The 20,330-nt window shown below is 40.0% G+C and overlaps 1 protein-coding gene across 2 annotated transcripts in view; it reads right to left on the bottom strand.

The window, feature by feature from the left end:
• MEGF10 (multiple EGF like domains 10) overlaps positions 1-20,330 on the bottom strand; it is a 184,808-nt gene that overhangs the window by 19,906 nt on the left and 144,572 nt on the right. For both annotated transcript variants that reach the window (XM_056124440.1, XM_056124441.1), the window contains exons 14-19: positions 9,010-9,156; positions 7,719-7,853; positions 7,109-7,237; positions 5,578-5,706; positions 3,383-3,511; positions 1,205-1,333 (exon numbers count right to left, since the gene is read on the bottom strand). In XM_056124440.1, coding sequence (XP_055980415.1) covers positions 1,205-1,333; positions 3,383-3,511; positions 5,578-5,706; positions 7,109-7,237; positions 7,719-7,853; positions 9,010-9,156 — 798 coding nt within the window. The remainder of the gene's footprint in view (positions 1-1,204; positions 1,334-3,382; positions 3,512-5,577; positions 5,707-7,108; positions 7,238-7,718; positions 7,854-9,009; positions 9,157-20,330) is intronic.

The following is a 20,330-nucleotide window of genomic DNA, read 5'->3' as shown; positions in this document are numbered from 1 at the left end:
GCACCAAATAAAGGATGTTTGGAGGATCCTCCCAGGAGGGGAGATGCATGTCGAAAGTAGACTATGGACTGAACATGTTTGCCACTCAATGTCTCTTTTGCAGACCACAACACCCAAAAGGAGAGAGAGAACACAGGGGATTGCCCTGCCACAGAGACAAGGGGGGATGGGGGGGTGGAGGTGGGAGGGATATTATCCATGGTGGTGGAAAATGGGCACTGGTGGAGGGATGGGTATCTGATCATTGTATAATTGAAACCCAAGCACAAAAAATTGTAAATCTACAACTGTAAAAAAAATAAAATAAAATAAAGGGAAAAAATTTAAAAAAAAAGTGAGATAACTAGTGCTGAAGAAGGTCAAGAGATTAAAGAAATGTGATCTTCTAAGACAGGTAGATCTATCATTAGTGTATCTCAGTTTTCTTTTCTCTAAAACTAATTTTAGATATTAAGACTGATTTAAGGATTCTTGGATTAAATGAGATTATCTATGTGGCTAGAGCATTTTATACAAATTTGAATCACAGCCAGAATTCAATAAATGAGTTTTTATAACTAAAAAAAAATACAAGCTAATATATCATGACGGAAAGTAGATCAGGTATATCCTGGGTCTTACTGCTGGTGGCAGGAAGGGGGTATGAGAAATCTTTTGGGGGCAATGGTTCAATATCTTTAGTATAATGATGGTTTCAGAGAGTACACATATATCAGATTTTATCAAACTGCGTACTTTTGTAACAGATTTCACATCTGTGTTGTGCCATATTATTTATTGTGTATATATAATTATATAGCATATACATATATTTTGTAATAGTAAAATTATAGTATATAATTATACACAGTTTAATTATAGTTATGTGAATTTTTATAGGCTAGTTACACCTCAATCAAGCTGAAAACAATTCTAAGTACATTGGAAAATTCATGAGTTCTAGCATCAGAGATGTGTGGCATCAAAGATGGAACATAGTCCACTGATCAACTACACAATGTTAGGTAAATTTCTCAACTTCTCTGAGCTTTCATTTCTTCATTTTTAGGACAGCAGCTACATGGCATCTATCTGGTAATAACCAATTTAGGTCTATTTGCAGAGTCATAACGAAGAATACATCAGACAACGAGGAAAGATTTAACTCTGAGTGGTAGGTGTTGTCACACAGTACCATATGGTAAGTCACTATCAGTATCCTTACCTTGATCACACCGTGGTCCCTTCCAGCCTGGGCTGCAGTAACAAGTCCCAGTGATGTGGTCACATGTGGAGTTGTTCAGGCAGTCACAAATTTGGCGGCAGCCATAGCCATATGTTCCTGCAGGGCATTCTGAGAAGGAAAGGGAAATCCAATGTGACCTTCCTACAGCAGGATCAGGAACAAGGATGGCCTTCCTCTGTGTGTATCTTTGTGTGTGTGTGTGTGTGTGTGTGTGTGTGTGTGTGTGTGTGTCTGTGTCTGTGTGTAAGCTGTGCTGGTAACTGCCCTCTCCTGGTATCATCTGGAAGGCTCAGATGACCAGTGTTCCTTGACTCATGGTGGGATTCATGGCCCAGGTGATCCATGTCCAGACACTAAACCCCTCATTACAGTTCTAACACTCTCTGCCCCTGTGGAACCAGCCCTCTGATGGGTGTGTAAAATCTGGGGACTGCAGGGAAACTGATGCTGGACATCATTTAGGGCAAATTGACTTGATTCTGTGGGATCAAGTCAAGAAAGGAAGGGGAATAGACCAAAAATCATGAAATAGAGATGCTTCCCTGAGAACAAGTATATTTTGCTGAAGCCTCAGGATTTTCCTAAAAATATTATCTAACTTGGATTAGAATGAAGAAGAGGCAAGTTTGGCAAATTTCTAGTGAAGAACTTCATTCTGAATTTTCAGGCTGAAGATGGAGAGAAAACAGTGGAATTTTTATGATGTATGGGTTTATTTTTGATAATATGTAGTCTTCATAAGAATTGGACATTTCAAAGAACATTGTAGGCACTTAAATCCAAAACTATCATGACAAAATACTGGTACTTTTAATAAAATGAGCAGCAGGGGGCAATGTGCTATTATTATCAGAGTTTTCTATCAAACAGGGAGCTTCTGTTTACAAATGAGCACTTCGGGAAGTCTCCCAAAATAGGGATATTTTAATTTAATGTTCACAGTAATCACAGAAGCACATAAGAGGTTTTTATTTAATAGAATTGTGACTAGTTTCAGGTTCAAGTGGAAGTTCATTTCAAGCCTTAATAGGGTTTCAGCCACACACAATACTTATATAAAAGGTTGTTCAGGCAGCTGAGTGACTTGGTACCCATTTTATGATGAACTAAACCTGTAGTGCAATCTAAAATTGAACTGACTCTGTCCTGGCTGAAGGTCACTTGGGATGCTTGCTGGCTGGGAGGATCTGCAGAAATAAATATTCAAGAGTGAGAGAGATAGCATGACTTTCCAATGGTGCTATGAGATGGGGAGGGAGAGTGGGGCTTTATTGTCCAAGTCCTGCTATGCTGGTTAACCTTTGCAGGACTCCTTCCCCAAAGCAAACCTTCTGGTAAGTGGAACATGTCCTTTATATTCTCCTTCCACTTACAATAAAGTGACTGATTACAGCTCTAAGACACTGGTCATCCTAAACACTGACTCAATGTTACAGTGGAAAGGGGTAATAAATGAAAGTGAATTACTCAGTCTAAGACTCATATGCTTATAAATCTGTGAACAGATGCATAGATGGACAGGAAATGGAAAAACAAGGATGTACTTCCATGAAACACTTTCTCCTATAGTAAGATTTTACAGCAAAGTTTTAACGCAACATACTGTTGAGATGGCTAATACTAAGATGAGAAGTTGTCTGTAAATCAGTATAAAAGTGCTTTCTAGACAAGACTGTCAAAGGGTGTCATTTACATGAACTTGTTTCCTCCCCTATAAAGCTCTTGGCCCTGACACCCGGCCCCTCTGTTCCCCTATGAATGCCCTTTCCTTCAGAATGAGATGGGCACTGTCTGCTGTGGAGAAGGCGGGGTGGGCAGACTCTCTGAAAGCTCCACAAGCCTTGTTCCAAAAATAAGGTGAGGAAGAATGAGCCAAGATGAACTGATGGAAAATCTGAATTCTGTCTTCATCCTTGCAGCCGATGCCCCTCCACCCAAAGTGCCAAGTGGTTCCTCAGAAGACATTTGAGGAGGAAGACAGCCAGTATATATCCCTAAATACCCAGAAGTCTGGGAGGTGAATCAGGTGGTGACAAGAGACCCAGGCCTCAGCTCAAACAGTGCAAAACTTGTGGTTTCTCCCATAAAGCTTTTAGGCACCTAGGAAAGATGGTTCTGGGGGGAATACTGTCTAGTATGGTTGAGGCTCATACTCACTCTGTTCACAGTGCTTCCCCATGAACCCTGTGCGGCAAGTACACTGCCCAGAGATGTGGTCACAGTCAGCTCCGTTTTGACACTGGCACATCAATGCGCAGTCCTTCCCGTAAAACCCCAGAGGACACCCTGTGTGGGCAGGAAGGACATCGCATCAGGATGCTTCAAGAAGAAATAGAACTCTTGCCTCAAACGTTTTTTGTGTTTAAACTTGAAGTACCCTGAGCCACTAGGAAGTGAGGAAGGACAATAATGCTTATCTCAGCTTGACACCAAGGTCTTTTTAAACCCATGATGGGTTACAACACATTCTTAATTATATACCTGGTGGATTATCTATTGCTGTAGCCCAGGAAAGAGACTGATGTTCTCTAACAAAACACCCCTTCAAACTCCACATCAGTCTGGGGTTTAAAGACTGGGATGTGAAAACTTTTACTCTTCCACTGAACTATTCCTGGACTCAAAGTGCACAGATGAAAGAAGTCTTATGTTAAAAATTGTATGCTTTTACTTCTAATACAGAATCTGCTACTCACCCTGTTCACTGTATCAATTACTAGCTTAAAAAATATCTCCTTCACCAAGGTGTACAGTAGAATGCTGAACTTCAAACAGGTACTTTCCTAAAAGCATTCAGTCTTTCTCCCGCTATACAACTTTCAGGACCCAGACCCCTTAGCCCTGAGGTCGAGAAAGTACACAAGCCCTGACAGTGTTCTTGAGCCAGTGGGACCACTTACACCTTACAGGAGAGACTCTGGGCTTTCAGGGGTAAAGAATGACAGTGACAGGGGCACATTGGGAGGGAGGGCTGGCTTCAGACCCCAAACTTTTCCTACTATAGTATGGTACTTCCATTTAAAATGCCCCCTGCTTGAGACAAGCATGAATTTTGGAACTATAAAATTTATAGTACTTTTCATGAAGATGCTCAAAAAAATCTTTTCATAAACATAGGGATCCCTTGTTCTATTATGCTTCACTTTGAGCACTCCACAAATACTACTTTTGTTTTACATATTGAAGGTTTTGACAATATGCATGCGAGATCTATAGTTTTCTTTTTTAAGATAGAATGCTACTGCACTCTTACTAGATAGTAGTAGAATATAGTGTAAACATAGCTCTTAGATGGATTGGGAAACCAAAAGGAAAAAATACGTGTGATTCACTTTATTGCATCATTTATTTTATGGCATGATATGGAACCAACCCCGCTATCTCTGAAGATTGCCTTATAGAATCTCTGCAGAGCATCCTTGAGGCAACCTCCCTCCTTGCTAATTCCCCCTTTATAAAGAGTAACTGAAGGTTAATACCCACTTCTAGAAATTTCTAAAAGACTTTTACAGCCTTTTTAAAATCAGTATGAAAGAAAAAGTGCCTTATTTCTGATCCATCTGTTTTCCTCAGATCATTTCTCTAATTCAAAATTATATATTATTATGAATGACAACCATAATACAAGCATTCCTGTATTGTCTCTTATGTGGAGTTGAAAGAAAACAAATAAAGAATAGAATTTCCTCCCATGGTGCTGAATTGAGGAGCATCTCATTCTTTATATCCATGATGCCAGTGATACAGTGGAGGAAATGGTTTGGACAGTCTGGGAGAGCAAATGGAAAACAAAAACCAAAGCAGTAGTTCCAATACACTGTCCCAGAGTGGCCTCAGTACCTTGAAAGTCATTAGAAAGATGACTCCTCAGGGCCCGCCCAGGCCATGGAGTCAGCTCTGGGAGTGCGGCCAGCAATCTGTTTCTCATGCTCTCAGTTGGAGAACCACTGAGCTCAGTCTTCTGCCTAATCAGTCATTAGTCAGGCACTGAGGTTGGTTGTCTTTACCACCCTTTCTTATCACTGGCATTTATCCTAACTTTGTACTTGTAGAATAGAAAACAGGGAATATATTCCAGATAAACAGGGTCTAAGAAAGGGAAAGGAGAAAGAAACTGCATAGCCTCCAATAAGCCTTGTTCCCTGCTATGACACAGAGAAAGGAACCTCCAAGTGTGGCAGCTCTCATCTACACTTAAAGAAGTGTAGATGTCAGGAAGTCACTGGATAGACAAAAACCCCAAGTGCAGGGATCCTTGGAGAGCTTGGCTCAGGCCTGCACCACGGGAGGCTATTTTCTCCTGGGTGTGCATCCCCATCATCTGGGGTGAGCTGCAGGGTCCGGTAACTTACTCTGAGTGCAGTAGAGCCCTGTCCAGCCAGGAGTACATTTACATTCTCCGTCATAGGCACTGCAGAAGGCCCCATTGTGGCAGTTGCACGTGTGGATACAGTTGGGGCCCCAGTGGGCAGGAGGACAAGCTGAAGACACAATGTGGGTAAGTTGGTTAGAGCACTCAACCAGTACACAACACAACAGTACACAACCAGTTCCATCCATCTGGCCATATAGCTTACAGTGTGTATCAGGATGCAAAAAGCACAGTACTCCAGATATAACTAAAACCCAGATGGCCATGTTGACCATACCAGTTACCATCATTACTGACATCTATAGTCAGTCACAGACCACAATGTGAGATGTGTGGAGCAAAAAAGTGCTTTACGCGCACACATTCAGTTACTTAATGAATGCATAAGTAACATTAATGTGCCCACTATTCTTCTAGGAACAGGGGAATAAAGGACAAAACAATGTTGAGACCACCCCCTGACTAGACAAACCAGCCAACCAAGCAAACAGCTAACTGAAAAATCAATGGCATAAACAATGGCAGATATGTATACTGTTTGGGGATATCACTATAGACTTGTTTTAAATATTAAGGTTTCCAGTTATATATAAGAATTGACTCATTATTCAAAATTCTTTGGAAGAACCATAAAATAATAATAACTATACCATTCAGGAACCATAGTCCTTTGAAGAACAATGACAAATCTCAGACAAAGTATGAAATAATGGATGATTATGGGGTAAAGTAGTTTGATTTACCAAAAGAAACTTTAAGAACATCACTGATTGAAAGGAAAAACATTTATACTTTTTATGCAAATACCTAATAGGAAATATAATTTAATAAAGTCAATAAATCAACATGATGTAAATTTTTAATGAAAAATGGTGGAGGGATGGGTATTTGATCATTGTATAATTGAAACCCAAGCACAAAAAATTGTAAGTCTACAACTGTACCTCATGGTGTCTCACTAATAAAAATTAAAATTTTTTTTAAAAAATTCCCTTATATTTGTGTGCATCATTTTTGCCCAAGAGAAAAGGAAAAATAATAGCTAACAATGAGGCCTGGAATGAACTTTATACTGCATTTTTAAGTAGAATATTTTCACTTGACAGATAAAGAATCACTGTAAAGTGAATAAGCAAAAATACCACTTTCTTTTTCCATTTTGTGTCACACTCGGATGTACTCAGGGGTTACTCCTGGCTCTGCACTCAGAAATTACTCCAGGCAGTGCTTGGGGGGACCATATGGGATGCTTGGGATCAAACCCGGGTCAGTTGTGAGCAAGGCAAATGCCGTACACCCAAATACACTTTTTAAAGGCTCTTTTCATTATTTGGATTTAAATCTAAATTGTATTTGAATAGAAACTTAATGGTGGAGAAAGCCATTCAAAAAGTAAAATAACATAATAATTCTTATATACTGTTTCCTGATTATCTAATCATGTATACCTCAATCCTAAATAATTTGAAAACCCAAACATAGTTCACCAGTTGTTCTCAAACAAGACTTACGTTGAGAGCAGTCACTGCCGATCCAACCAGGGTAACACTGACATGATCTGTCAATGGGGTTACAGGTTCCGTTGTTGGTACAGGTACAGATTCCTGCACAGTTTTTTCCAAATCTCCCACTGGGACACACTGTGAATAGGTGATAAGTTAGTAATTCATCTCACAGAAACCTGGGAATCAGGGACAAGAAGCTGCTCTGAAAGTCAACAACCCAGCAGCCTTCTGAGTAGCTGCCTCCACTCAACAGCATCCCTCATCATACATTGACTCATGTGGCAAATGCAGGAAGTCAAAGAAAAGCACCACAAACCAGGAGGCAGCAACACATTTCTAGAAATCTGACTTCATGGGCAATCAAAATTTTTTTCTCAAACTGATTTTTTCATGGAATGCTGTTCCCAGTAAAATTGACTGTAGCCCAGCTTAGAGTACAAAACAGATCTTGCTAGGCATGACATTCAAGCTTTTACAAAGCTCAATTTCAATTCACAGAAACAGCAAAGACAGCACACCAGACAGTATCAAGAGCCGATATCTGCGGAGTCTGAACACAGACTCCACAGGACTTGTTCCTCACCATGAATTTCTCCAAAATGTGGGTATACCTTACCTTCATTGCAGAGTGTGCCCGTGAAGCCAGGCAGGCAGTCACAGAGACCTGTGATGTGGTGGCAGGGCCCACTGCTGTGCACACATTGCGGGCAGGTCTGGCTGCACCGGTGCCCATAAAAACCAGGGGAGCAGACTGGAAAAAAAACGCAGAAATTGACTTATCTTTCCTGAGATCTGACTCCATCTGTCGTGTCCAACATCAGGATCTACTTAAAGCTAAGGATTAAGGACACTCTTTAAGGATACAAAGAACGTTCCAAGTATAAAATAACAACAAAAGGGACCAGGGCCTTTTAAGTAAGGAAAACCAAGTCACTTCAGGACAGGCATATGTGCCAGTTCTCATCATTTTTCCCATTTATGGCCCCAATTAACCTGAGGTTTGGCATGGAACAGGGGCTTGAGGAATTTTTGAACAAATACATGAAGGAAAATATAATGTTCCAAATATTAATAAGTTCCAAATAAATATTCTAAGTCCATATGTCATTCCTTTATTTCTTAAGAGTCACTGTTGGCAAAAATTCTATGATCACTAAATGATTATTCCTCCTGAAAATTTCCATGAATAATGATAATGATTAAAAAGTAACTCAGTTAAATGCTGCATAATTAGGTTCTTCCCAAGACATTATTTGGATTTAAGTATAGGATTATTGCATAAAGTTCTTAATTAAAAAGTTTAAAATGCAAAAAATATATTTAATAAACATATATCCCTTTCTTGATTACATTGACTAAAACACTTAGTAAAACCTTATGGATCATTTCCTAACTAAAAATTCCTATTGGACAGTGCCAACAGTCCCCATGTTTAACTGTACAATTCTACTTCCCACAAAAAACTGGCTTTGAGACTCCTAGCCGGATGTATGATTTGCCTGGAGGTTTGGCTGATGTTGACTTCTGGTAATTGAGGAAAGACTAAAGCCAAAATTGTTCAATAAAATATTAATGGGTCAATGGGTTTCTGGAACACCATTTGCAACATCTACCCAGGATCAAGAAACATAGCTTGATGATGATGCCAATGAGTCGATGAAATCATTACTGGGGAGAAATGGGTAAAATCCCATCTGTTAGTTTAGTCTGGAAGCCTAAAGCTCTTGGTGAAGTGTGACAAAGGACAGCTCTGCAAAAGGCAGGACAACCCATTGCCCTTCCCTCTAACCTCCCTTGACTGCAAAGCACATCCCTATGGACTGAGTGGCAGAGCAGAATTAAAATTCTGTGTGTGAGGTCCTGGGTAGAGGAAATGGAAGTTGCCACTTAGAGAGGCAGACACTTACTTCTTTGACAGGTGGTACCTCGGAACCCTGGTGCACATTCACAGATGCCGTCATCAGGGGAGCAAGAAGCTCCGTTTTTGCAGTAGCACGGCAGGGAGCAGTTGGGTCCCCAGCGCCCTTCTGCACACACACTATCACAGTGAATACCTGAAATGACACACAGGGGCAGTGCTGAATGGGAGGCAAGGATGATGACGGAGATTATGTGGAGTTGAAAATCCACTTACCACTTATACATAGCAAATAAAAACAATCTAAAGATATTTAGATGCTATGTTGTGAAGGATAGAAAAATGCAAATCTGTGCTACTATGTTCCTCCTTAAAAATTTAGTTTCATAGAGGCAGAGTATCACAAATGATGTTATTAATATTTACTAGGCTATTGATTACTATGAAATGGCACATGTAGTGGGGTCAGAGTAATGTTAGGGCATTTGCCTTGCATGTGGTCAACCTGGGTTCAATTCCTGGCACCCAAGATGGTCCTCTGAGCCCTGCCAGGAGTGATCCCTGAGCACTACTGGGTATGATTCAAAACAAAACAAAGAAGTGATATATGAAGCTATTTTCTTTTCATTCTCGAAATAAACTTTAGAGAGTCACTCACAAATGCACAGTGCCTAAGGAAACATAAAGAAAAATCAAAGTTTCAAAAATAAAAAAAGTCTATTTTCACTTGAGGTCATTGGAAGTCTCTTTCATCCATTTGAAATACAACAGGGGTCTGTCTTTTTCTTGTAAGTCAGTATTCTCCATAACACAAAGAAATGCTCTTGGCACTGAGAGATGTAAGAATGAGTTATAATTAGTCGTGAACTGGAGACTGCTGGCCTCAGATCAACTGAAAACCTAGAGAACAGCACGTTTCCACTCAGGATTCCAGCAAATTAACACCACCCAGTACCAAGGATGCTGAGGAAGGCTGTGTTTCGTATGACAGTGATGGCTTGTAAATTGTTTAGGAACGTTATTGTGGACTGAACTTCAAATACAGAAGCAGTCCAAATCAGAATGTGAATATTGCTGAATGGAATAATGTTGTTTCTACTAAATCATGACTCCATTTTCTTCCTTCTCCTCTTTTATTAAAAATCTCCCACACAGTAAAGGCTGTTAGGTATGTCTGAAAGAGCAAGAGAGTGTAAGGCATCTAGCTTGAACTGACAACACACAAGGATTTCATCTTGGACAGCTGAAGATTGAGACTGGGCTTATTTTAAACTGATTGAGGCTTAAGGTGTCCCTGTGGAATAAAATGCAGAAGTTCAGCATACTATAAATTCTTTTACATGAGCTTACAGATATACTCTTCCTCTCCTTCGAATACCTTTTGGAATACTGAGTTTGAACAGTGAACACTACGATCTCCAAAATGCCAGCCAGAAAGTTACCCATGATTTTTCTCACACTTCTATAAACAATAGATTATAAACAGTAATAAAACTTAATTAGTCAGATTTTTACTTTTTTGTGGTAAAAACGTGATATGCATTCAGCACAAATTATATTTCCAAAGTTTAGATTAAAGCATCCTGTGAATCTTGTTTTTCACCTGTTTTGTGTGTTTCAGCACAACATTAAGTAAATTATATGAAACAGTCAATTTTTTAATGAAGCATACATTGCATTCAACAATTTTGCTTGGCTCCAGGCTAATATATGTGTTTTGGGTATATTTAAAATAGGCTAGGTTAAGATGAGATGGTCAGTAGCTTATGTATATTAAAATGTTTTTCTTGGCTTGGTTTAGTTTTGTAAGTCAGACCAGTTGGTGCTCAAAGCTGCTCCTGGGTTGGTGCTCAGGGGTCACTCCCAGGGGTACTCAGAAAACATGCAGTGCTAGAGATTAAATCGGGGGTTCTTGAATACAAACCATATATTCCAGCCCTGAGAGGACAACTGCCTAGCCCCTAACTGCACTTTTGACCTAAGGATATTTTTATCTTGTCGTCGGTTTATTGGAACCTAACCCCATGGCAAATGGAGGGAAATCTGTCCATGGTAGAATTGTTATAAACAGTAAGGAATGCGTACTTGAAAAGAAGACTACAAACTGAGATATTGTTGGACAATTTTGGAGAAAGTACCAACAAGGATGAGCAGCTAATGTTTCATTCTCCGTTCAAGTGGCAAATAATACTGGACCCAGAGCTCAACAAGCTGAGAGCAACCTTGTGTGCATGAGGCTGGGCTCATTTCTGGCATGCATATGATCCTAAGAGCACAACCAGGAGTGATCCTGAGCACCAACTCAGGAACAGCCTCCAAGCATGGGTGTGACTCAAGGAACAAACAAAATTATAAACAAGAGTCTAAAGTGGGAAGAACCTGCCTCACAGAGACTATGATGGGCGTAATTGTTTTGGTGTGAAACCATCCATGCAAATCTCAGCTAATATTTTAGAGAAATGGAAACTAAATAATCATCTGGTTAATCTGGAAATCGTACTAATTTCTGACATTTTGAGTTGAGGTGAAAATCGGGAGACAGTAACTTCAACTATTTTTGATAATTTTCTTTATAAATTATTTTCCAAGCATATTTAATAAATTCTGCTAAGATGGAATTGATTCACTTAAGATGCTGCTTTTATTTACATTATAGATTAGCATTATTTATGTATAATAACACATTACCAATAAGAACATATTAAGAAAAATAACTGCAGGTCAGATTGACAAAACTGAACAAAGTTTTCTTTTATTCAATACATAATTCCTTTTTCTAACAGGTTTCTATGACTGGTTAGCATAATCACCAGTTATAATAAACTTTTCCCAGCTAATTTTCATATAATTAACAAGGCCTAAAATATACTAAGAAGATAAATTGCAAAGATAATCTTATTTCACATGATTTATCTGTTATTTTACTTCCAGTGAATTATAAGGACTTCTACAGACTAACTATTGAATCTTATATTTTCAGCTATATAAGCTTATTTCAACAGGACCAAAACTTACCTTTATTTTATGTTTGCAGAAAAGTCTTTCCTTGGAAAGAAAATTGCAACTATTTTATTACCAATCCTCACCACAAATTTAAGTCCTCTTTTTGTTCTTTACCATCATAAAAATGATTTACTTTGCAGATAACAATGTAAAACCCATTTGAAGACAAAGAGATCTCTTTCAGGGGGCAACTGCAGGGGAAAGTGAATAGCTTTGTTTTCCCTCTTGCTATAGAATTTTCTTCCATTGTTGTTCTTCTTATTTAGACTTTATATCCTGAGCTATGTTTCCCTTCTTCCATGAAAGGTTCAGATAAATTTATTATCTGAATAAATTTAGAAAAAAAACTGAGGCATCATAGTCTCTAGAGAATATTAATAATTTAGGAGAACACATACATCAATAGCCCGAGAAACAAATTTCTAATTTGGTGGAATTTCAGACACAGAGTGGTTTCTGGTGTAAATGCCTCCCTGGGTGATGCTAGATCTATCGCTACTAATGTGGTCTGTACACATGATCAACACTGCACTGAAGCTCAGTTTGTTAAAACTATATTTGTGCTTTTGTGTTAGTCCTTAATTGTTTCCGTTAATATGATGCTGTACTTTGACAACTTTATTGGAGTCCCAAAACATCTTTTTGTGTTCTTCAATGTCAATGACAGATGTGAAAATTCAACTTAATAAATATTCAAAGGATATGATGTTTGCTGAAGAGAAGCTAGCTAAGAAAGACTTCCTACAACAGAGTGATAATTGCCCCAGAATTCTGTCTAGGAAAGGTGAAGGAGGACTCTGAACAGAACAGAGCCTCTGGGTCAAAGGTTCAAAGATTCAGAAAAGTATACTTTCAGAATTTCCAGAGCTGTGAACAGTTGAAATAGGACCTGGGAAAAGCAGGAGGATGCCTAGGTAGTCATTCATTATCACATAAAGGCCTTGTTACGGAGGGTATTTATAGAAACTAGATGAACAATGGAAGATGTCAAAGAGAGAAGAGCAGCAGCGCTGGCAGATGTGGTAGAAGCCAGGAAAAGCATTCACAACACCTACCTATCCTTCACAATTACAAGACCAAGATGACTGCCCTCCAACGTCCTGATGGATCTATCACATCTTCCAGAAGGGCAATTGAGAAGATTATCCATGACTTTTACTTGGATCTCTTCGATAGCCACATTCATCTGCCCACATACCAAATTCCGCAGGATGGATATGTCATTCCCAACATTCTCCCTTCTGAAATCCGACATGCCACTTTGTCAGTAAAGAAGCGAACAGCAACCAGCCCAGACAAGGTCAGACCCGAACACCTGAAGAACCTGCCATCAGTACTCATCAATACACTTGCTCAGCTCTTCCAATACTACCTGTCTGAATGCAAGGTTCTGTCTCAATGGAAAACCAGCAGGACTGTACTACTGTACAAGAAGGGAGACATCCGCGACATTGGCCATTATCATCCCATCTGCCTGTTGTCTGTCGTCTACAAGCTGTTCACTCGAGTCATCCTGAATAAGATTGGCAGAACACTAGAGGAAGGACAACCATGCGAGCAAGCCAGGTTCCACAAAGGATTCAGCACGATTGACCATATCCACATGATGACCAAGCTCATTGAGGTTTCTCGGGAGTTCAAGATGCCGCTCTGTCTAACGTTCATTGATTTAAAGAAGGCCTTTGATTCTGTTGAGATGGAAGTGGTCATCAAAGCCCTAGCCATATGGGACGGTCAAACTCAATACATCAAGATCCTCCGTGAGCTCTATTATGGATTCACTACCAGGATCTCACCATTCTACAAGGAAGTGATCATCCATGTCAAGAGGGGTTCGGCAGGGTGATACCATTTCACCGAAACTCTTCAGTGCCACCCTTGAGAACGTCATGCAACAACTGGAATGGGAAGAAACGGGAGTGAAGATAGACGGTCGGCAATGACACTATGTCCACTTCACTTATGACGTCGTTCAAATAACACCAAACATTAGCCAAGTGGCACAAATGCTGGCTGACTTCAACCATGAGTTTGGAAAGGTCGGACTATAGCTGAATCTCATGGAGACAATCACAGTCACGGTCCTTCCATTGTTCATCGATTTGCTCGAGCAGGCCCAGAAACATCTCCATCGTGAGACTTGATACTGTGTTTGGCATATCGAATACATCATGGGTAGCTTGCCAGGCTTTGCCGTGCGGGCGAGATACTCTCAGTATCTTGCCGGGCTCTCTGAGAGGGGCAGAGGAATCAATCTCGGGTCGGCCATGTTGGCTGCGTGCAAGGCAAACGCCCTACCCGCTGTGCTATTACTCCAGCCCTAGGGCTCATGGAGACAATGTCTATGAGAAATGGTTTCATTCCTGACGTTCCATTTGCTCTCAACAAAACGAACATCTCTGAATGCAACAGTTATGTGTATCTAGGTCAAGAAGTCAAGATGACAAATGACCTGGCACCTGAATTGCACAGGAGAAAGAGAGCAGCTTGGAACGCCTTCAAGAGCATCGAAGAAATAGCTAAGAGGACGAAGAACCTCCAGCTCCAGGCACATCTCTTCAATTCCACTCTTCTTCCTGCATTAACATACGCCTCAGAGACCTGGGCCCTATGAAAACAAGATGACAATGCTATTCGGGTCTCCCACAGAGGAATCAAAAGCACTATGCTTGGACTATCACGCTTCACTCAAGTGAGAGAAAGACTCTGGAGTTCCAACCTCCATCGATTAAGAATCAGGGATGCTGTCTCATTTGCCAAGGTGTCGAAAATTCAGATGGGCTGGACATGTAATGAGATTTAGTGACAACCACTGGACTAGAGCCATTACCAACTGGATTCCACAGGATGTCAAAATATCACGTGGCTACCCACCTATGAGATGGTCAGACTTCTTCGTCAAGAACCTTACCGATCAGTTTGTGGCTCTTTGTGTTCCTGGAACGAGCAGATGCCAAAGGGCTACAGTAGCATGCGACAAGGATGAATGGAGATTTTACTGGCGCCCGCTCGAGCAAATCTTTGAACAACAGGATGTCAAGTGATCAAGTGATCAAATGAATGGACAATGAAGTAGAAGGGCATCACAATTAAAATTGTGTGTATGAGGGAGAAGATGGTTTAAAGAGGATGAGCATAGAAGAAAATTTGAAAAGACATAATATGGGGTTATCCAGAGGAAAATAATTTTTTAAAAGAACAACCAAGGTTTTGAATTAGATCAATGGCCACAAGGATGCAGGGGAAGAATGGCAGGTAAAAGTCAGAGAGAATATAGATGAAGTCTCCCCACTCAGTTTCTCCCCAACACAGCAAGTTAACAAATTTTGGAGCTCCATGAGGTAGATGTGCTTGCTTTTGCTCACTATCATGGCAGCACAAGGAGATAGTCACTGAATTATTTATTGACTAACTCAGTAATCATAGTCCCTCTTCCCAACATGACCTTCAGAGACATTTTCCAACTGGATGGACCAACTTCATCATCCTTTGCTTCCCTCAAGAAGTGATGAGAAAAGTACTCAAATCAGGAAGCCCCACATGCATTTTGGTAACCATATATTACCATTATTGTTATTAAGCCTATCTAATGTAGGGGTGGACTTATTTGCAATATAATATGAAATAATAATATAAACCAACAGAGAAAGAGTAAAGACCTTGAGGAATTTGGGGAGAAGATATACTAAAGAATCCATAAGAATCCATAAAGAATCTTTAATACAAGTTACTTTAGAAAGCTAATTTTTGCAGGGATATCTACTTGAATTGAAGCATTTTTCCTGATAAACACTCAAATGCTGATAAGGGGATCTATGAGGAACTGTTTTTGCCAAAACTGAGGACAAAGAGCTCTTTGATAGCCTTCACAAGTTGCTAGGCAATGGCTGAATGATCGTGATAAACTTCAGCTAAGCAGCTCTAAAGAAATGTTCGTGCATTTAATGCCTGATGCATTATGCCATTGGCCTCAATGTGAAATCAGCATTCACCGGGCATTTGTGATTGCATGAATGTGGTAAATAAATCATTTACCATGTGATTATTTCCCCTCTTGGAGATATGACCTAAAATCCCTGTCTTTGCTTAATTGTGCATATTCTTCATGCCAGTATTGCAACACTAATAATACTAATACAGTATTAGGGAATGAAGGAAATATTTCAATTCTATGTCTTAGTCCTAAGCAATAAGCTATTAAATATATATTAGATCAAAGAGAGATATTTGTGATAATTGTTGGTGATTATAGAAGTGAGGGCTCTTTCCAATTCACTGGATAACAAAGTGGTGACTTACTCCTAGGGTAAGGAAGTTACTCACTGATGTATCTACCTCGCCCAGAGTCTGTCCTGAAACAACCTCAATTTTTGCAGACCTAGAACAGGACCCATTTCATCATCTCATACCCAGCACTTAAGCACAAAGGTTAAGCACAAAGGTTGCATTATATAACTTGGAGACAGTCAACAAACAGGTTGCTAAACCCAATCTTTCTATCTTGATACAAAATTTAAAGATTCATGTAAGGTCTCTGCTTTACATAGATAAGAAAAGTTGAAAAAAATCTCAGTACATGATATGAGTCAACGAGTTTTGTACTTGCAGTTATAAGATGAAAAACCAATGCCTGCCCTCCTTCAGATCTCAGGACAGCAAACAGAACAGACAGACTGCCCAGCAAATTGGGAGCTTAGGCCTTTTCTGCAGTCTTTCTATTCAGAAAACAAGACCCTATTTCCACCCTCACTGCAGGGATCTTTTGTAGGACACCCTCCTGCCAAGACCACATAAGGGACATGCCAGGCATAACTCTCACCCTCTCCACCCCCCCCCCCCCCCAGTACCCTAAAGGGCGAGACAGCAACTCTTTTGCATTTATAGCTGATTGTGTGCAGGCACTTTAATTAAAACTTATTTGCACTTGAATCCACACTTCCTTGTCACTGGACAAAGGTGAGTCTCCTATTACTTTTATCATCTCAAGCACCTTTAAGCCTCAGAAGAGATCTCACCTGGGGAAAGTTTAATACCTGAGATGGCAGTTTGGTTCTTCAGCTGGTCAAACTTGGCATATTGAGAGAAACTCTGAGAGATAACTTGTCATCTAGAAAAAAACTCTACAAGCCTGGTCTGCTTTGCTGGGACCAGCACAGCCCAGATGGCCATAGTTAATTGGCCTGCAGGTTCTCCTCTCTCCGTCCCCTTTCAGGCTAGACTCAGATGAGAACTGTACCTCTTTTTCTTGTTCCTTTTCCCTCATTACCATGGCACCAGATCTGACTAGGATCCTTTCCCAAGACTCGCAGAGGTTGATCTGACACCCTAATCTCTTTTCCATGGCATTACCATTTAACTTTTCTTGGGAGTGAAGGGGTGGTGTTCCTGGATGGTGTTCAAGAGTCCTCGTGCCCCTTCTGGTGATTGACCTAGTCACAAGTTCTATGTAATAACTTTGGGGATACGGTACTGCTTAGGCTAGGGTGCCTGGGATTACCAAAATCATCCTAGCAGTGCTTAGGGATCTCAAAGGTTGATGTGATCCTCAGATCAACTCCATGTTCTCTTTCTCTGGTCTCCTACTTAACTTTCAAATTCTGCATGAACAATTCCTAGGACTCCTCTGGCCTCTGCTGTTGGCTATAAGGATTTAGTCATGGCTTACTTAGACTCCTCAGCCCTCTAAAAAAATAATAATTAAAAATAAAACCAAAAAATAATAATTAAAAATAAAATCTCAAAAGCAAAACAGAACAGTTGCCAAACTACAGACTGGTAACTGCCATTAAACAGGCCACAGGGCCAACTTTTGAAATGATAGATATGGCCTACACAAAAAGTTCCACCGACTGTATACTGCACAGGAGCCCCTGGCCATAGGGTTAAGTTAGCACAGAAATCCAGCTCACACTCTGCTTGCCAAGAAGTGCATGCTGAGGGATTTCCTAATCTCTTCCAATGTTGTACAAAAGGGTTACATTATGGGTTGGTCATGGCTCCATTCTCCTCCTCACCCACCCAACCTGGTCTCAGTTGCTGTGGGAATGTTTGCCTTAAAAGAGTTCCCAGGTGACGGTGATTTTAGCCAGGGATTTGAGGAGGCTGGGGCTGCGTATGTTCCCAGATGGCTGGAGTGGAATCTTGATTAACTGTAACACTCAGCGGAGAGGAGTTCTGGCTCACTGAAGTTGGAGCAGAAAGGAAGAAATAAATATCAACCTGTTTCTACTGTTTCTTGGAAAATACTTCATAACATATTTTTCTCAATTACTATGGACAAACACAGATACACAGACACACTCAGATTGCTATATTACTATAAAATAAGATTGGCTTTTCAAAAATTATTATTCTGAAATTCCAGATGTCAGTGAAGTACAAGCAGCCGTGTGTGTGTGTGTGTGTGTGTGTTGTAATTGTTGTGTGGCAGAAGCAGTTCAGAACAAAACTTTTATACTGGAGTATTTCATCCTTACTTTCTTTTAAATGCAGCCTCTCTCATTTTTGATAGTCTGCTGGATTAATATGGCAATACATCCATGTTTTCAATAAGTATATATCTACATATAGTAAAAGTAAGTACCGCTTCCTTTGAAAATTGGTACATTTCTTTTCTGCATCCAGGAGGTAAGGTGTATATTTTCTTTTGGTTAATTTGCATGATCACTTTGGACAGGAATTGAGTATTGAAAGTAAGTAAATGGATATACCTGATAATCTTTCAATATCTGTATTGCAAGCCATAATGCCCAAAAGGAAAGAGAGGAGGAGGAGCAGGAGGAGGAGGAGGAAGAGGAGAGAGAGAGAGAGAGAGAGAGAGAGAGAGAGAGAGAGAGAGAGAGAGAGAGAGAATAAGTGCCTGCTATAGAGAGGCAGGGGAGAGGAGCAGATTGGTGGGAAATCTACACTGGTGACGGGACAGGTGTTGGAACATAATATGACAGAAACCAATCATGAACAACTTTGTAACTGTGTATCTCAAGGTGATTCAATAAAAAAATTATAAAATTTGCATGAAAATATTTTGAGGCTTTATTTTGTTACTAGATAAGATGGGATTATCAATTATGAGAGAAATCAAAAAGTAATTTCAGGGTTTTCTTTTTTTTTTAAGAGAATAAGACAAACACTGAAAAAGAGGCCCAAATGAGGAGTGGTAGATGACCCTCCTGATAGGAAAGCCACCTGACCGCTTTCATCTCTCAGGCTAGCATATGCCTTCCTTAATTTAGCCGTGTCCATTTGTGGAGATAAATTTCTCCTGACCTTCATCTCCAGCTTTAAGCCTAGAGACTCAGTCAGCCTCTTCCCATAGCTCCCTTGAGGGCTGAGCACTGTTACTGTAGCTACTCCATCTTGTTGACTTGGTCAAGCACCCCAGGTCCCTGAATTCCATTCATGTATTTATTCACTAAAGCCTCACTTTTCCCTGCAAATCGTTACTGTCTGGGGATACTGCCTCTAGGGTAATCTCTGCAATAGGGAAAAAAAGAAAAGACAAATTTGATTTTTTATGCTTATATTGTTTAATTTCACCTGTAACTTGGTAACTACACGAGGAGCAAAGCTTTCTTTATATTGAGAGAAGTTCCTTAATCAAAACAAATTGGACAGTGGATGGTGTTTAGTGTTAACAGTTAACTTCTTTTCTTTCAGTAAAGTAGATCAGCTCTTGGACCAATTACAGGTTTCCTTGAGAAACTTCTGTAACTTTCCAATCTACATACACTAACTTCATACATACACTAACTAACTACATACATACATAACTAACTACATACACTAACTTCAAGTGCTCTGTGAATGTGGGAGAATTGCCTACCTAAAATAATGTCATAGGAGGCTTAAACTCATACAAAAGAACAGCCTACACAGAAGACACAGAGAAATTAGACATTGTAGTCCTGAAGCAAAGATAGGAGAGTAACAAGTACAGAGCTATAGGCAACAACAAAGTATCTCCCCCTGTGTAGAAGCAGGTTAGTCACAGATGGACAGCAGATTACTAGAGTATGCTGTGTGACAAAGCCCCTGCATTCCTGTAGGAGTCTCCTATAGGTCTAAGGCCAGATGGAATCATTTGTCTTAGCTCATAACCCAGACTGTGAAAAGCAACTCACACATTTTCCTGCTGGCTTCAGGCCAAATCGTATCTCCTACACACTAGACTATGTCTTTCACAAGCTTGGCACTATCAAAGCAGGAGACTTGAGCAGTGACTGGTGTATTCTGGAGCATCTCACATTCTTCTATACTCATAAAATGGAAGGAATTGGTTGATCATGACTCAAAACAAGCAACACAGACCTCTTTGTTAGGAAGTGCTAGATTTTACAGAGAAACTTTCTATTTTTTAAATGCTTTTTC

This window comes from Sorex fumeus, unplaced genomic scaffold, assembly GCF_029834395.1.
Source record: "Sorex fumeus unplaced genomic scaffold, SorFum_2.1 ptg000051l, whole genome shotgun sequence".
Classification (NCBI taxonomy): domain Eukaryota; kingdom Metazoa; phylum Chordata; class Mammalia; order Eulipotyphla; family Soricidae; genus Sorex; species Sorex fumeus.
This window is presented reverse-complemented; position numbering and strand designations above follow the sequence as displayed.